This window comes from Pterocles gutturalis, unplaced genomic scaffold, assembly GCF_000699245.1.
Source record: "Pterocles gutturalis isolate BGI_N339 unplaced genomic scaffold, ASM69924v1 scaffold52683, whole genome shotgun sequence".
Taxonomy (NCBI): domain Eukaryota; kingdom Metazoa; phylum Chordata; class Aves; order Pterocliformes; family Pteroclidae; genus Pterocles; species Pterocles gutturalis.
The window spans coordinates 9,568-24,174 of NW_010125037.1; the positions used below are offsets into that span (position 1 = coordinate 9,568).

Consider the following 14,607-nt stretch of genomic DNA (forward strand, 5'->3'; position numbering starts at 1 on the left):
CCAAACTGTCCCCTAGCTCTAAGGAACTCCCTGATTTTAGTGCAGTAGCATGAGATGGATGTACAAGGTCATTAACCCTATCCAGCTGAATAGTGTCACAGTTCCAGGGGTTTGATAGATCGTAAGAGTTCGTCAGAGAAATATTTAATAAATTTTTAAACATGGCATATTACCAATGGAAAAAACCACACTAATAATGGGTATTTTTTGCCATTAATTCTCCCTTTCATTTTACAGTAACTGGCTCTGGAACAAATCCAGAGAACTTGGTATGATTTTCCCTGAACCTAAATTTAGTCAGGGGAGCATGTATGCTATATAACAACTTCACACAAGCAGGTTCAGACAATATTAGACTTAGGAGCAAATCCTTAGCGTTTACAGTGACCAAATACGCTACTTGAGATTTTCTTTGAAGGGTATGTAGTTCTGACTTATTTCAATGTGGTGATGATTCAGTTGTCAAATTTTAACCCCAATTAACAATGACAATATTTAACATACTTAACCATTCTGGTATTACCAAGATAAAAGCTCTAAATTTAAATTGGTTAGTGGATCTACTGAGCTAAGTACTAAATCAGGAGGGCATAATTTAATTGCTTTGCTATGGGAAGAATTCTGCAACCACATCATTAGAATGGTGTTAAGGACATCTTTTATCTGCTATAACAGGATGAAGAAAGTTATCTTCCCAAGAATATAAATACAGAACATGTTTCAATTACCCAAAATGCCACTTAAAGCATGAGGTTCAGAACAATCTCTGAACCCACATTTATTTTTAATCTGTGCACAACTGCAGTACAATATTGTAACACTTTTAGAAAATTAGGACAGGATCAGAGCTAACTTTTCAATAAATAACTATCAGTGTTAAGAAAAAAGAAAGCTTATGTTAAAGTTGACACAATTAAAAAAATAATTTCAAAGTATCTCACCTCTATTTTACTTTCACACTAGATAACGAACAGTCGCAGACCTACAAAAGTAATACTTTCCAGGATTTGTGCGATTACATGGTAGCAGCCATTTTAAAGATTATTTTACATTATTTCTTCTTTCAGGACTGAGATTATGACAACAATAAACTAATAATTTTCTTTTTTTCTCCTCTCGGAAAAGACCTGGAATGTCAAGCTGACCTTTCCAGTTGTACAGAAGGATCATCGGTAGGCCAGAGAGATTATGGCCCATTTTTACATAAATTCTGAGAATTCAGAAACCATTTATTTCAAATTCTTATTATTCAGTTCTTAAAATGGATAAGCAAATAAATGATACACTAAAGGATAAAATTTTTTGTTTGGCTTTGAAGATGGTCTTTTCAGCTTACCTTCTGAACCAGGCTGTTCCTTTGCTTCTGTCTGAGGTTCGTCAGACTTTACTTCAGTGCCGTCTGCTTGTGTTGCCAAGTTCTGTTCTGGCGCTGGACTTGAATTACTACTGTTTTCTTGTTTTATTGGAGAAGCATCAGCTATTGAACTCTGGTTGCTATTGTCATCTGTTAACAAAAGAATTAAAAAAGAAAGCCTAGTTTGCCAAGATAAATTAATTCTGCCATATTTTTCCTGCATTATTCCCTGATAATACATGATGCGGTCTAGCTTGCTGAGGATCAAGTCCAAGCATTTAGACTAACACTACGTCTTTTTTTCCACACTACCACAGTTTTTGCTCTTGCAGCCTATGCTGTAAAACACGAGTTTTCTAGAAGTTACTAAAAATCAGAAAACTTCAAAAAGGATGCTCTATTATATAATAAAATCAAGAGTGTTTTACTCAGATCTCTTCCAAAAGAATCCTGAATTTTGTAATATGAGTAAAATAGATCAACTGAAGCGAGAGTCTCATTTTATAGTTCATACAACACAGAGCTAATTAAGTGTTCACGCTGCAGATTTACAAATACCCATCACTACAATGTTCAGATGAGCAGGTAGTTTTTGAACTGTGTCCTGAAGGTCAAAAAAAACACAACAAAAAAACCCCTCATCAAGGTAAAAAGTAACATCCAATATCAACAGTTTCTAAGTGATACTCGTCCAGAATATTCTCTAGCTTCCAAAAACTTGGATCACAGTAACCTTCTGCAGCACAGATCATGTCTCTGTAGTTAACAGGAAATATTCTGACTGTACCCTCTTCCTCTGAAAACCAATGACAGTGGTTTAAGTATCTCAGCTAATACTTTATGGATAGCAATGGGGTGCAATTCCCTGTAATCTTTAAACCAGACTGACAGCCATGAGTAACAAAAAGGGAAGCTCCTGCCCCCTAAAGAAAACTAATCCAACAAAACATTATTAGTTAAATTATTGGCATGCGCGTTGATCCACCTCCCTCTACATCTGTACAGCCGTGACATCCAAAGGACTTAGAAACACAGAGCTGGTGATGGAACCACTTCTTTTCAGAGCACCCTGAAGTCAGATCAGATTAAGTTTATCATGAAATCGGGCAGTATGGCTTAAAACCACGCGATACATGATAAAAAAGCAAGTAGTATATTCACCTCATGGAAGGCAGAAACAAGACTTAAGAAAATGAAATTATCTGACCAAGGCAGAAGCTAGGAAATTTCAAACAGATGAAAAATTGCTCCAGATTTGTGAAAATCCTGCTCAGTCCTTTAACTGCAAGACCATACTTGCTGTGAACACTGCAAAAACCAACCAGGAAGCAATACAAATGCAAATAAAAACGAAATTAGAAATTTACAACCCACTAAAAAGTCATCCCCTCTTGTCAGCTCAAATAGTGCTGGATTCTCAGTCATAATTGTTATCCAAACACCTAGAAGGTAAAAAATTGAAAGAGCTGAGCTGTGCAAGCTCCTCTGTAATAAACACCAGGTTAACACTCAACTGCTCACACTTAAAAAGAAAAAAAAAACAAACAAAAAAAGACCTAATAGTGGCTGACTGGCAAGCAAAAAAATATTTTCTTTACCAGTAACTTCATCAAGCTGAAGCAGAAGGAAGACACCACAGAACCAGAGCTCACTTTCCTGGCTGTTGCAGAATTCTTTTCACCTGAATCACCCACAGTGTTAATAAGTACAAAATCTGCACAAATTATAGTAGGTGCCACTGAGGCTTTGGAGGTCTTTGGTTCTTCAAGCAGCAAACTTTTGAGTTACTACTTCACCTGAGTGTAGTATTTTGAATGGTAGATGATTCTATTTTTATTTTCATATTTAGCTATACTACCAATGTTTTCCCCACACACAGTCCCAGTAAAAACAGAATTTAAACAACCGTTAGTACATCCACAGAATAGGAATCCAAGGTACCAAATGAGTATCTGATGCTGTTCTAACTGACTTAATCATACTGTCTATACATCTGAACAACGGTGAATTTGACACTGTTAGCTTACACTTCCATAGCAGTGTAACAGGGTGATTGAGGCTGACCTTCTCCCACTCACCATGCATGTCCATCATCCCTGGAGAGGAGCTGTTCTCTGGAGTGGTCACTTCAGAGCCACATTTTTCATCTTTGCCTTTTTTCTTATTTTTATTTTTCTGAAAAACAAAAGGTACCAAACAAATGAGACTATCACCATGAAGAGGAATCCATGCTGCAATGTGAAACCCTTCCCACTCATTACTTGTGTAAGCATCTCACTTAATTTCAAGTGAGAAAGGAATTCAAAGTAATTGCCACTCACATTATCAATGAATGCATTAATCCCAACAACTGCAGGGTTATTTTTCTAATTGTATTCTTCATGACAAAAAACTCTAGGATATATAGGTTTTTATCTAGAAATTCTACTCAAGGTTAGCTCTTAGACATGTTTTCCATCTTCAAACAACTGCACAATTTTTGTAAAAAGTACAGAAGTTCTCAATAATACCCCTCATTCCACAAACAGGGAATCTGAGGCACAATGACTGAACGGTTTGGTGAAACCAAGCCAGAGAACTTGGGAGATTCTGGCTGCTAACTTTGTACTCAGTCCAAAGAGATACAAAAGCAAGGTCAAAAGAATCTCTGCTACACTGGGAAAAGGAAAGAACATCGCTGATCAGAGGCAGGGCTAAGACTCATGAAACAACCTGACTTCTGAGCTTGTAACTCTGCCCACTGTATGGTTTACGCATATTAATACACTGCCGCAAATTTCAATATATTCTCCCTTCCGTATCAGAAAGCTTGCAGAATACATCTAGACAATATGTATGCACACACAACAAGAATGGGAACAGATCTGGAGTTTTAACACTGAAGACATAGCTTTTTACCTCTTTCTCAATGACCAACACTGCAGAGACCTCCTCCTTCTCTACAACTAATGCTGTTTCTTCATTAAAACTAAAAGATGGATTAAGAAAAATCAGATTGACCTAAAACAAAGAGCGTACGCAAGACAGTCCTAATGAACAATACGTCACAATATGCTCATGACCAAACAGCAGTATGGACTGCAAGCGTTAAAACAAAGGAAGAGACAGTGGCATCCATCACGTGGAAAATTTGCGTCTGCTAAGGGATGCAGCATTTTCAATTAAGAGGTGACGTAATCAGTCTCACAGGAGAAAGAGCCAGCTGCACTGCTTTTGGAGGATCCTGCGTGCCTGCTGAGAAGACAATTAAAAGCCTGACTCTAGGAAGAACTGCTCAGCAACCCATCCATTCGGATAAGACAATGTCCTCCACAATAAAACCACAATCAAATACTGTCTAAGACTGCAGAAGAAATTCAACAAGTGATATCTGGAAGGACTTTTCCTTCTATCTTAAATAGATTACTAGGGGTTTTTTTAAATTATATTTTTACTTCCAAGAATCCAGATTTTATTCCCTAATACATGAAACAGACATGAAAGCACGTGGACTTTTTTACCCTTGCAAAACAGAAGTTCAGAGGGGATATAATCTCTCTGCCTTTTTTTTTTTTTTAAAGTAAAAAGGACACTTTTGGCACAAGAGAAATACTGAAAAATGACTGCAAGCGATTTAAGCTGAAAAGGTTTTTTTAAAAAGGTTTAAGCATTAAAGAGGTGAGGTTCTACAACAGCCTTCCCAAAGCTAGTAGGAGGAAAGAGCCTAGCTAACTCTAGTTCAAAGATATGTCAAAGTGGCTTAGAAAGAATGGGGAAGGAAGGAATCTAATCAAAAATCAAAGACAACTTCCAGTAAATCAAAGACAAGCAGCAGTAAAAAAGATCCCATTCTCCTCTTCCAGTAAGAAGCAAGTATACTGTCTGCTCCTTCACAGGTAGATGAAATCCGATATAAAAGGATGTCCATAACAAAATTAAATAGCCAAGAGGACCTCTACGTGATATTTATTTTTTAAATATATGCACCATTTTTAATTGTGAGAACTTCCAGAGCAAAAAGACAGAAACCTTGTATCAAGCCTGCAGCAACTGCAGCCCCACAACGGTCTCTACTCGTAACGAACAGAATGTGACTGTAGGACACTGGAGTAACTGGTCGTGAACAAGTGTCCCAATTTAAGCAAATATGGAGCCTGAACCTGAAGATGATGGTTCAAAAAATACAATTAAACTCTGCACATAGAGGCCATTATATAAACCCACTCTTCTACACAGAGAATCTGACTTCAGGTACCAGTCACCTTGAAAATACATCCAGAAACTCACTAGAAATTCTATTTCAAAGTTCCGTGGTACCATCATGCAAGCACAGCTTAACTGCAGGAAAGCAGTTTTCAGAAGCCATGAGCCTAAATATCCTAAATATCTTTCTCTCTCGCACAGCTTTTTCCCCCCTATGTATTACAAATAATAAAATCAAGCCCAAACATTTGACAACTAGAAAGAATGAAGAACCTTCTGTAAAGAAACCTTTCCAGGTTCACTAGGGGTTATTTCACAGAGATGCTGCTCAAGCATTGGAAGAATATAAGAGGCTTACCACAACTCTGACAGTCACGGAAATCTGTGGTACAACCAAAGGTACAGAAAGAAACAAACTCAGTTACAACGCTAATCCAAAACAGGTCTTGAACTTGGACTTTGAATAAGACAAGATCATTATACTGTCTTGTCTGAAAAAACATCACCTTATACATGTATTAAGACAGTAGTTTTCTTCCAGATAAGTCTTAATTCATATTTTAAATAAAGTAAAAACCACATGACAGCCCAAGGAAGGAGCACCAAACTTAGAATATATATTCTATTGTATCATTAATTTACTGTGGTACCATGGATTAGTTTTCTCTCTATAACAATATCTCAATGTATAAAATGAGAGCAATGTTAATTTTGAAAAACAATTTGTACACCCAATCAACTTTGATTTTTACACTTATTTTTATGCCACGTGATTGTATCATGGCAAATGAACAGTGCATGGCAAAAGAACATAAACATGATGCACACACAAAACACTTATCCAGGGAGAATACACAATACAACAGAAACATGTGCTGGATTGCTTGGGCTGGACATCTTAGTAATACTAAGTGGTCTTGGTTCCACAGGATTTTCCTACCCTTACTTCAGTGTTTGCACCTATTTTTGAGCAAAACAGCAGTGATGCACAAATAGAAGCCATTCTCCACACAGTTCCAAAGCAGCTACTTTCCTTTAAAGCATCAGGGAGAAAGAGGGTAAAAGTAATTGATGCCTTCTTAGCCTTCCCTCCCCACCTCCCAATTATCATACTAGAGAAAGGTTTCAAAAATCAGTTTCAAGTGAATGTTTAACGGTTATCTGAGAATTGATCCAAGCTGATGCAGGAAGACTGCCACCCACTGAACCATCAACATCACTTTCTGTAGAGATCAGCCTTTTCCCTAGAGCTCTTCTATTCAAACGCTTGCAAGACCCACACCAGTCTTAGCTTAAAGGCTCGAAAAATAGAGAGCATATTTCTTTTGAATTTTCCTGAACACGAGTGTCTACATCTTGAAATAAAAGCAAGATATCTGCAGGATACTTACATCATCGACTTTAGGCTCTGTTACTGGTACCCATTTGTAAATCCTTAGGGATGTGTCGCCAACTGTCACCCACTTCTTCTCCCTATAAAATTACAATGCAGGAGAAGTTAAACTTCAGAGTCAAAAGAAAGTGATCTACTATTGTAAGTTGTCAAGGATTTAAATTAGTCTATCAAGTAGGATGATCTCTATTACATCGTACTGCATTGTGCAAATTGTTCTTTGCATTTCAAGAACTTGTTAGAGCACAGCTAACCTCCAGATTTCTCAGGGCTGTTACTTGACTAGGTAACTGCAGTAGCAGTAATAAGATCTGGATTAAAGATACAATTCAGAAGAGCAGCTACTGAAAATGCAAATTTAATGCCTACAATTTTCACTTAAGTTTCTAGAGAGCAGAAGAGGTTTTAGACAGACCAGTGTGTTTTGATTGTCATGAAGTTGTTTAATGGTATCAGAAATCTAAATGCATTTTGACCATCTGAGGTTTATTTTTGGGTAGAAATTTGCTGCTAGCAATTTAACATTCAGTCAACACTCCTGTGAGACAGCTCTGAAATTCCAGCCTTAGAACCAACAGCTTTATTGGTAGCAATATGTGCCGTGATGCAGAATTCAGACTCTGGAGAGCCCACCTCTCTTGGAAAGGAAAGGCTGAGGCTAACAGAGAGGGAAAAAGGATAACCTATGGCACTCTGTGCAGAACCCTTCCAGCCAGCCATGAAGTCGTGACATTGACAAATTGTGAAGGAAATGTGGCTGGAGGGCGACACTACATTAGGGGGTCACAGTCACAGAGTGCGGACATGGGAAGGATGCTGAACACTTAGTTAAGGGATCAATTCCTTGAGCTCTTTACATCAGAATATTAAAAGAAGGTCCACAATGCCAGAGAAATTTCATCACATTTCTGTGATCAGTTTTCAGCTCACAGATTACAACTGCTGGTTCCTGGGTTTGTAATATAGCTCTGCAAATGGATCGATTAGAAGTTAACAACAAAGACCAATTCCATTAAATATTCAGGAATATATGAAATTAATTTGGCATGAGATCTCAAGCATTAAAAAAAAAAACAAACCACATTTAAATAATATATTTGGGATCCAGTTATAGATTAAAAAAAAATGTTCTTTGCGGGATGGGAGAAGCTGGATGTGACTCCAAATATATATATGCAATAGCTCCATTTTTAGAAAGGGCTTCCAGAATCAAAAGCAGTCACATTGTACAAATGCCACAAACATCCTCCTGACTATTTGTTTTAGCTACTACAGCCAATCTTACTTGTTTTTCCTTTAGAGGAGACACTTTCCTGTTTAAAAAAAAAAAAATCAAATAAAAAAAGAAAGAAGCTAAATATGACAATTTGATAAGTTTTGGATCTGTCCACAAGGATATTTTAACTAAAGTACAAAAATATTTGAAATTTGTTTCTTTCCCACTGCTCTTCCTGGAGAACAGTTTTTCCTCAGTGCGTTGAGATACATCCATCTGGGCACGCTAGACGGCTGAAGTATGTCAAAACCCAATTTTACGCTAATTTGAGCTCTACTGCTAGATGTGATAAAAATGAGAGTGGAGATGAGGGCATGTCAATAATGAGAGCATACTTAATTGTGGAGAGATGACCATGATAGAATTTATTTTTTTTAAGGATACAAAACAAACTGAACTTATTTTGACTTAGGAAAACCTTTGAAATTATGGAAATAAAACCAGCTGGGGTTTTGGTTTGGGTATGGGGAGAGGTGAATAAATGCTTTAAAAAAATCAAGATTTTTAGTCTTTTCCTACAGCAAAATATTACTTAGAGATGCTGCACTGGAAAACCAAAAGTTCAAGATACCTGTTAGCATCTCAAAGCAGCCTCACACAGCATCTTCACTGGACAGACTGTAGAACACAGGAGGAAACCTATATTAGTAACTTTTTCCTTCTAGTATTAAAGTTAGCCCTGACATTTTAATTCTTTTGAGCTTCATAAGTACCACATTAAATTTTGATAACCCTCAGCTATAGGGATTTTTTTACTGAATTCAATACACAGCAATTCAGACAACAACGGGAATAAGGATATTTCGTGATGGAAGTACACCAACATCCCAGTCCTGCAAGCACTTCTGGCTAAAAAGAAAACCCAGTATCACGCTGCCATTATTCAAATATTTAACATGTGCAAGCATTCACAGTATCGAAAGGTTAAGACCACAAAAGTAATCATAAAAAAAAGACAACCTCTCCTAAAACTTAATAAAATCATTGGCAGGACAAACACAAATTTGTTAACAAAGAAACGTAATGACTTCAGACATTTAAGATCAACAGGGCAAAATAACTTCAGGATTTAAGATGTTTATTGCAAATAAAGCTTTGAGCATTATCTGTAATACTTACTGCCTTTCAGCTTCAAACCAAAAACCAAACCAAACAAACAAAAAAACCCCAAACCCTCAAAACCACTTCTACTCTGAACACTCACTTTTTATCTTTCATGCAAAGACACCATCCCATCCTGCTGATGAGGGACTTTTCATGTAGTTAGAACTGACAATTTACTGATGCTGCCCATAACAGTAAGTTTGCTAAATGCTGCACAAACTACTAAACATTCTCACTGACCAAATGCTCAAGGAGGAACGAGGAATTAATAAACTCTTGTGCCCATTCTCTTGTGAAACCTTAAGTAATTTCTCCACCTGTTTTCCTGTCTGTAAAATGGATCTGCTGTTGAAACCACTCATCCTGAGACCCTGACCAGAATTCCACCCCCCATAACTCTATTCCACCTTTGTTAAGCAACTCTGTTGCACTAGGCAATAACTTTTAATTGCCCCATCCCCTGTTATACTAGATAGCTTGATCTCTGTATTGACTGGTAGATTGGAAAAGGTGGCTGATGGAACACCATCAACCTGAGAGTTAATCAGGCTAAAAATGTGGCAATTATCAACTTTACTTGCACAAGTCTAGCTGACAAACTCCATAACTTCACAAAAAAACCCCATTTTTCTGCTTTTAGACCTCTTCTGTTCCTCCACGAATTACTCAGGAGTAACAACACTGGAAAATGTCAAAACTTAAAATAAATACAATAATATTTTTTTCTTTTAGTCTTCCACACTGAAAAGTATCTTAAATATTTTAGTTACAGTAAATTCAGAAACTAGTGCAACAGAAACAAACTCTTACATTTATCTGAAATTGTATTAAAGCATTTTTAAATTCTGAACCGTATCAGCACAGCATTTAAAGGACAGCCAGGGATATGCAGGGTAAGCATTAGTATCAACACTTCTTTAGTGCTTATGTCTGAGGCATACTAATATCCTAGAACTTACATAATTATATACTCAATTCCCCATTCTAAGTAGCCCAAGACTCTTAAATATATTTAAATATATATATAATAACGCTAAAGCGCCAAAGATTAATATCAAATTCCATGTATAAAAGTAATATACTGGTAGGCAAACACAACAGTGTATATTACACTTATACATAAAGTGTCAAGGCAGCTTCTGCAGCAGCGATGAGTGCTAGAGACATCTGATGGCACAGAAACAGAAAGCCTTTACTGACTATATATATATTGTCATTCAAGAAAAGGCTTTCACACGTGTCTGGCTTTTTACTGTGACTATCATTTATCATAGTGTTTTGTATTTACACAAGGATTTGCTCCCACATACCCCATCTTCTGTTGATGATCACGAAGTGACGTCATAATGCTGAATTTATCACATCACACTCACTTGCATTGCAACAGAGTTTGGTGAAAATCACAGAATTATGACCTCCCTGTGGGATCAAGCAAAGGAGAAAGGGGAATGGGAAAGAAAATTCCATTATTATACATAAAAAGTGCCGCAAGATGCCCAAAAAAAGGTTTTTTGAAACGCAGGCTTGCTTTCCAGAGCACGCCTATTGCTGTGTAGATGTTTGTCTAGCGACTAATGTGCAGTAGCCCCCAATACACATGGTGTTTCCTGACCACGCTGCAAATACAATAAAACACCTTGTAGCGTGAACGGACAAAGACTAATGGTTGAGGACATGTTCTCTTTGAGTTTATCTAAATACGGTGTATTATGAGAGTCTCCTTTAACTTACACAGGCCGGCGTGTTTTTAAGCAAGTTCTGCTACGTTCCACATTGCAACAAGCATCTTTTCTTACGGTAAAGAGAAACGTGGCTTGTGCATGGCAAGACTCTAACATACATCCAACTTCAACTGAAGTCAGAGAGCATATCCTGGCTCAAAAATAAATAAGCATGAGCCAGACAAAAACATATCGTAACTCAAGCATGATAAAAGCGTGTTTGGGCCACTACAGTACTTCGGTACAGTTCCTGCACATACCCTGGGTATTTTTACTTCAACTGCCACTATATCAACGATCTCAGCAGAAAACCAAACACAGCCAGTGTACCCGGACTAAACTAAGGTGGCAATCTGGCAGTAGCAAACAATCTTTTCTAACGACATCAAGTTTTATGTCACAACTACTTTTCAGAGTGAAAGCCTATTTTAAGAAGGAACCACGAACAGCAAAACCTGCAGAAGCTCAATCTCAGAGCATTACATACCACACAAAAATATTTTAGCAAGTCTGAATGGAGACAGTGAACAGAAAAGCTACAGCAGCATTGTCTAGAAACTCTAGCCACAGCTAGTGATCCCCACCAGCGGTACTGGATAACATGATCTCACTGCCCATGGTGACTTTGCCCTTAAACTTTTACACAACAAGCTTTGTTTTAAGCTACATCCAAAGTCATGTCTAACTCTACAGCTAGCTCCCTGCCATAATAAATACTTAGCACTTTCTGTAAGTGCCTTCATCAGTTCTCCAGCTTCACGTCTTCTCCATAAGGTGCTATGACCATCCCTAGATTACAGCTTTGATGGGGTAGGAAAAGGTCAAAGGACTTCTGCAAAGATACTGCAATTCAAAGACTAGGCAACACAAAATCTCCTCATTCTCTAGATCAGGGTGCCCATCTTTAACATCCATAACATACCTCCATCCTTAAATATTTGCACAGTTGTCCAAAAGCTCAGCAGTGCTATGTACCCGTGCAAATTATTTCACTGCCTCCCAAGACATCCTATCACTTAGGTTGCGGACTGCCCATTACTTGTCTTTTAGTAAATGTCTGCTTTTTTCTTTCATTTAACAAACCAGACTTGTATAAAACAAGAGTGTTTCCATTATTTTTCTAATGCTGGTTGAGCGCACAATAGTTTTTGCCTGTCTCTTCTTGAGAGCCCATTTAGAACCTACACATGCTCTTTAAAGACAAAAAAACCAACCCTGCACCTTTCACAATTCACAGAATCACTGAATGTTAGAGATTGGAAGGGACCTCGAACGATCACAATTTGTTGAGATAAATTTAACTCAGAGGATTTGGTAAAACAGACTGAAAGAAAAATTGCAAGTACTGCTAAAAAAAGTAGAAATAGCCATGGAAATGAAACATTTCTGCCATACAAATACAATACAATCATGTATTCTTTAAGACATGTGCTATGTGTTTTCTAAACTAGATTCTCATTCACCAGAGTGATTTAAACAAAGGAGATACGGTTACATTAATCTCAAGATAAAAATGTAACAACTTCACTGTTTACTACTAAGTTCCAGCAGTATCAGAAGCGCTAGGTGCTCTACACACACAAATGAAGACAGGATACCTGCATCAAAGGGCTCCCTGGCTAAGAAAGAACATGTATTTTCTGAGGAACAAAGTCTGCACTGATGGAAACTGCTTTCCAATAGGCACGTTCATAGATGTGGCAGTTCAGGCATTCGTTAATACTGCACAGCAAGGCTGCTGCACACCCTCACAGACTGACAGAGCTCTGGGCAGTACGCACCAGAGCCACCGGCCGCTCAGAAGAGTTTACTCTCTACTCATCCCTGGCACACAGCACTCCTAGCACGCAAGTCATGGAAAACTCTGCTCTGTGAAACGTTGGATGCAACGTGTTTTAACCTTCAGCGGCTGCATCTCAACAGCTCTTCTAGCTGTGGATGGCAACAAATTGCTCCTATTAGGCAAATGAAACTGCACACTCGGAAATTGCCTATGTGGCTCTTCTGAAGATGCAGGAATTGCTAATGTGTGAAGTTCAATTTAACAAGCCAAGTCTCAAAATATTTACACCACAAGACACAGAATCTCTCTTGCTAATTTCCCACTGTACTTGACTGCAGGCAGGGGAGAATCATGAGATTCACCTTTAAATTATGACTCCTTTAAAAATTAAAAAAATGGTTTATGTAAATACTTGTGAGATGCACACACAAAAAGCCATATGAATGCTTCTGAACAGAAGCATCCATTGCATGATTCTGTACAGGAACCCTTTAAAGCAAGTTGACTCTCACGAGGGTTAAAACTTACAAAATCTATTCACACCGTAAAGATTTCTGTTTTATAGAGGAAGTCATAGCAACTGACATGACGGCAGAGCGCCTTTGCCAAGAAAAAAAAAAAAAATAAATTGGACATTTTGTTGAACGGCCAAGCTTCTGCCTGTACTCCTCTCTGAAATCCACAAACGAGGATTCAAAGGAAATACACTGCACTCATGAATGAAATACCTACAGACAAAATAGTCCCACACATCCAACAACGCTCCCGTTTGAACAAAAGTCCTGTCACATCGCTATATATTGTTCTGACCCTTCAAAGCTGGCCCACCAGTCAGCAAACAGCACTTAAAAACACCACCCGAGTAGAAGAGAGTTCCTGAAACCAACCGAACTACGGTGCTCGGGCTGCTCCGGCTCCCTACACAATGGCTGGATTCTTTGAAATCCCCGTCTCGTGCCCTGCGTTATTGGACACACGTCCCGATTCTTTGTCCGGCTCAAGCCAACGAGCCCATTCATCTGCTCAAGGCCATTTACAACGCAACAATCCGTTTCACCCAAATAACACACATTTAATTCTGTACTTCGCTTTTCTTTTAATGAAAGCAAAGCATTAGCTGTGGATTGCAATAAAAGTGACCACTTATTTTACCAGGTTCAAAAAAGCTGAGTTATGCAGATTAATACCACCCCAAGGGATTTTCCCCGTGGATTTCAAATGTTTAAAGAAAGTATCTTAAGATACATGCACAAAGACTCTTGAACAGTGAACTTGCTGGAAGAAAGAGATTCCCTCTCAGTCACACTGGTACTGCTCTTTATCCCATCCAAAAACCCTGCACCGACCGCGCACAACAGCGCGGCAACTGTTTTAATGCATTGTCTAAACACCTCACGGTGATTTTTTTCCTAACAAAAGCACAAAAAAAAAAAAATACAAAAGCGGGAAAACGCCAAAAGACGTTTAAGGCCTAACAAAAGGGAATAATTTCGCACGGGGTCCAACCTTTAATTAGTTCATTATAACAAACTCCAGCGCTAATTACGCGCTCTCTCAGGATCTAGAGGTGCCGGAGCGTTCGTGAGAGACGATCGCGCTCGGGTTTGCGGCGCTTACGTGCAAACCTGGGGAACTTTCAGGTAAAATAAATAAATAAATAGTGTCATAATAAAAATAATAAACTCTTGGGCGCTTCACAGGGATATTTTTAACGTGTTTTAAAAGAAAAAAAAAAATACTTCTCGGCGCTCTGGTTCCACACAGCCCGGGCGGAGGAGCTCCCCCAGGCCGCTC

The 14,607-nt window shown here is 38.2% G+C and overlaps 1 protein-coding gene across 1 annotated transcript in view; it reads right to left on the reverse strand.

Annotated features, from left to right (window-relative positions):
- BCL7A (B-cell CLL/lymphoma 7A) overlaps window positions 1-10,654 on the reverse strand; it is a 13,657-nt gene extending 3,003 nt beyond the window's left edge. The window contains exons 1-4 of the mRNA XM_010078398.1: window positions 10,620-10,654; window positions 6,928-7,009; window positions 3,433-3,529; window positions 1,337-1,504 (exon numbers count right to left, since the gene is read on the reverse strand). Coding sequence (XP_010076700.1) covers window positions 1,337-1,504; window positions 3,433-3,529; window positions 6,928-7,009; window positions 10,620-10,654 — 382 coding nt within the window. The remainder of the gene's footprint in view (window positions 1-1,336; window positions 1,505-3,432; window positions 3,530-6,927; window positions 7,010-10,619) is intronic.
- Between the last annotated feature and the right edge of the window lie 3,953 nt (window positions 10,655-14,607).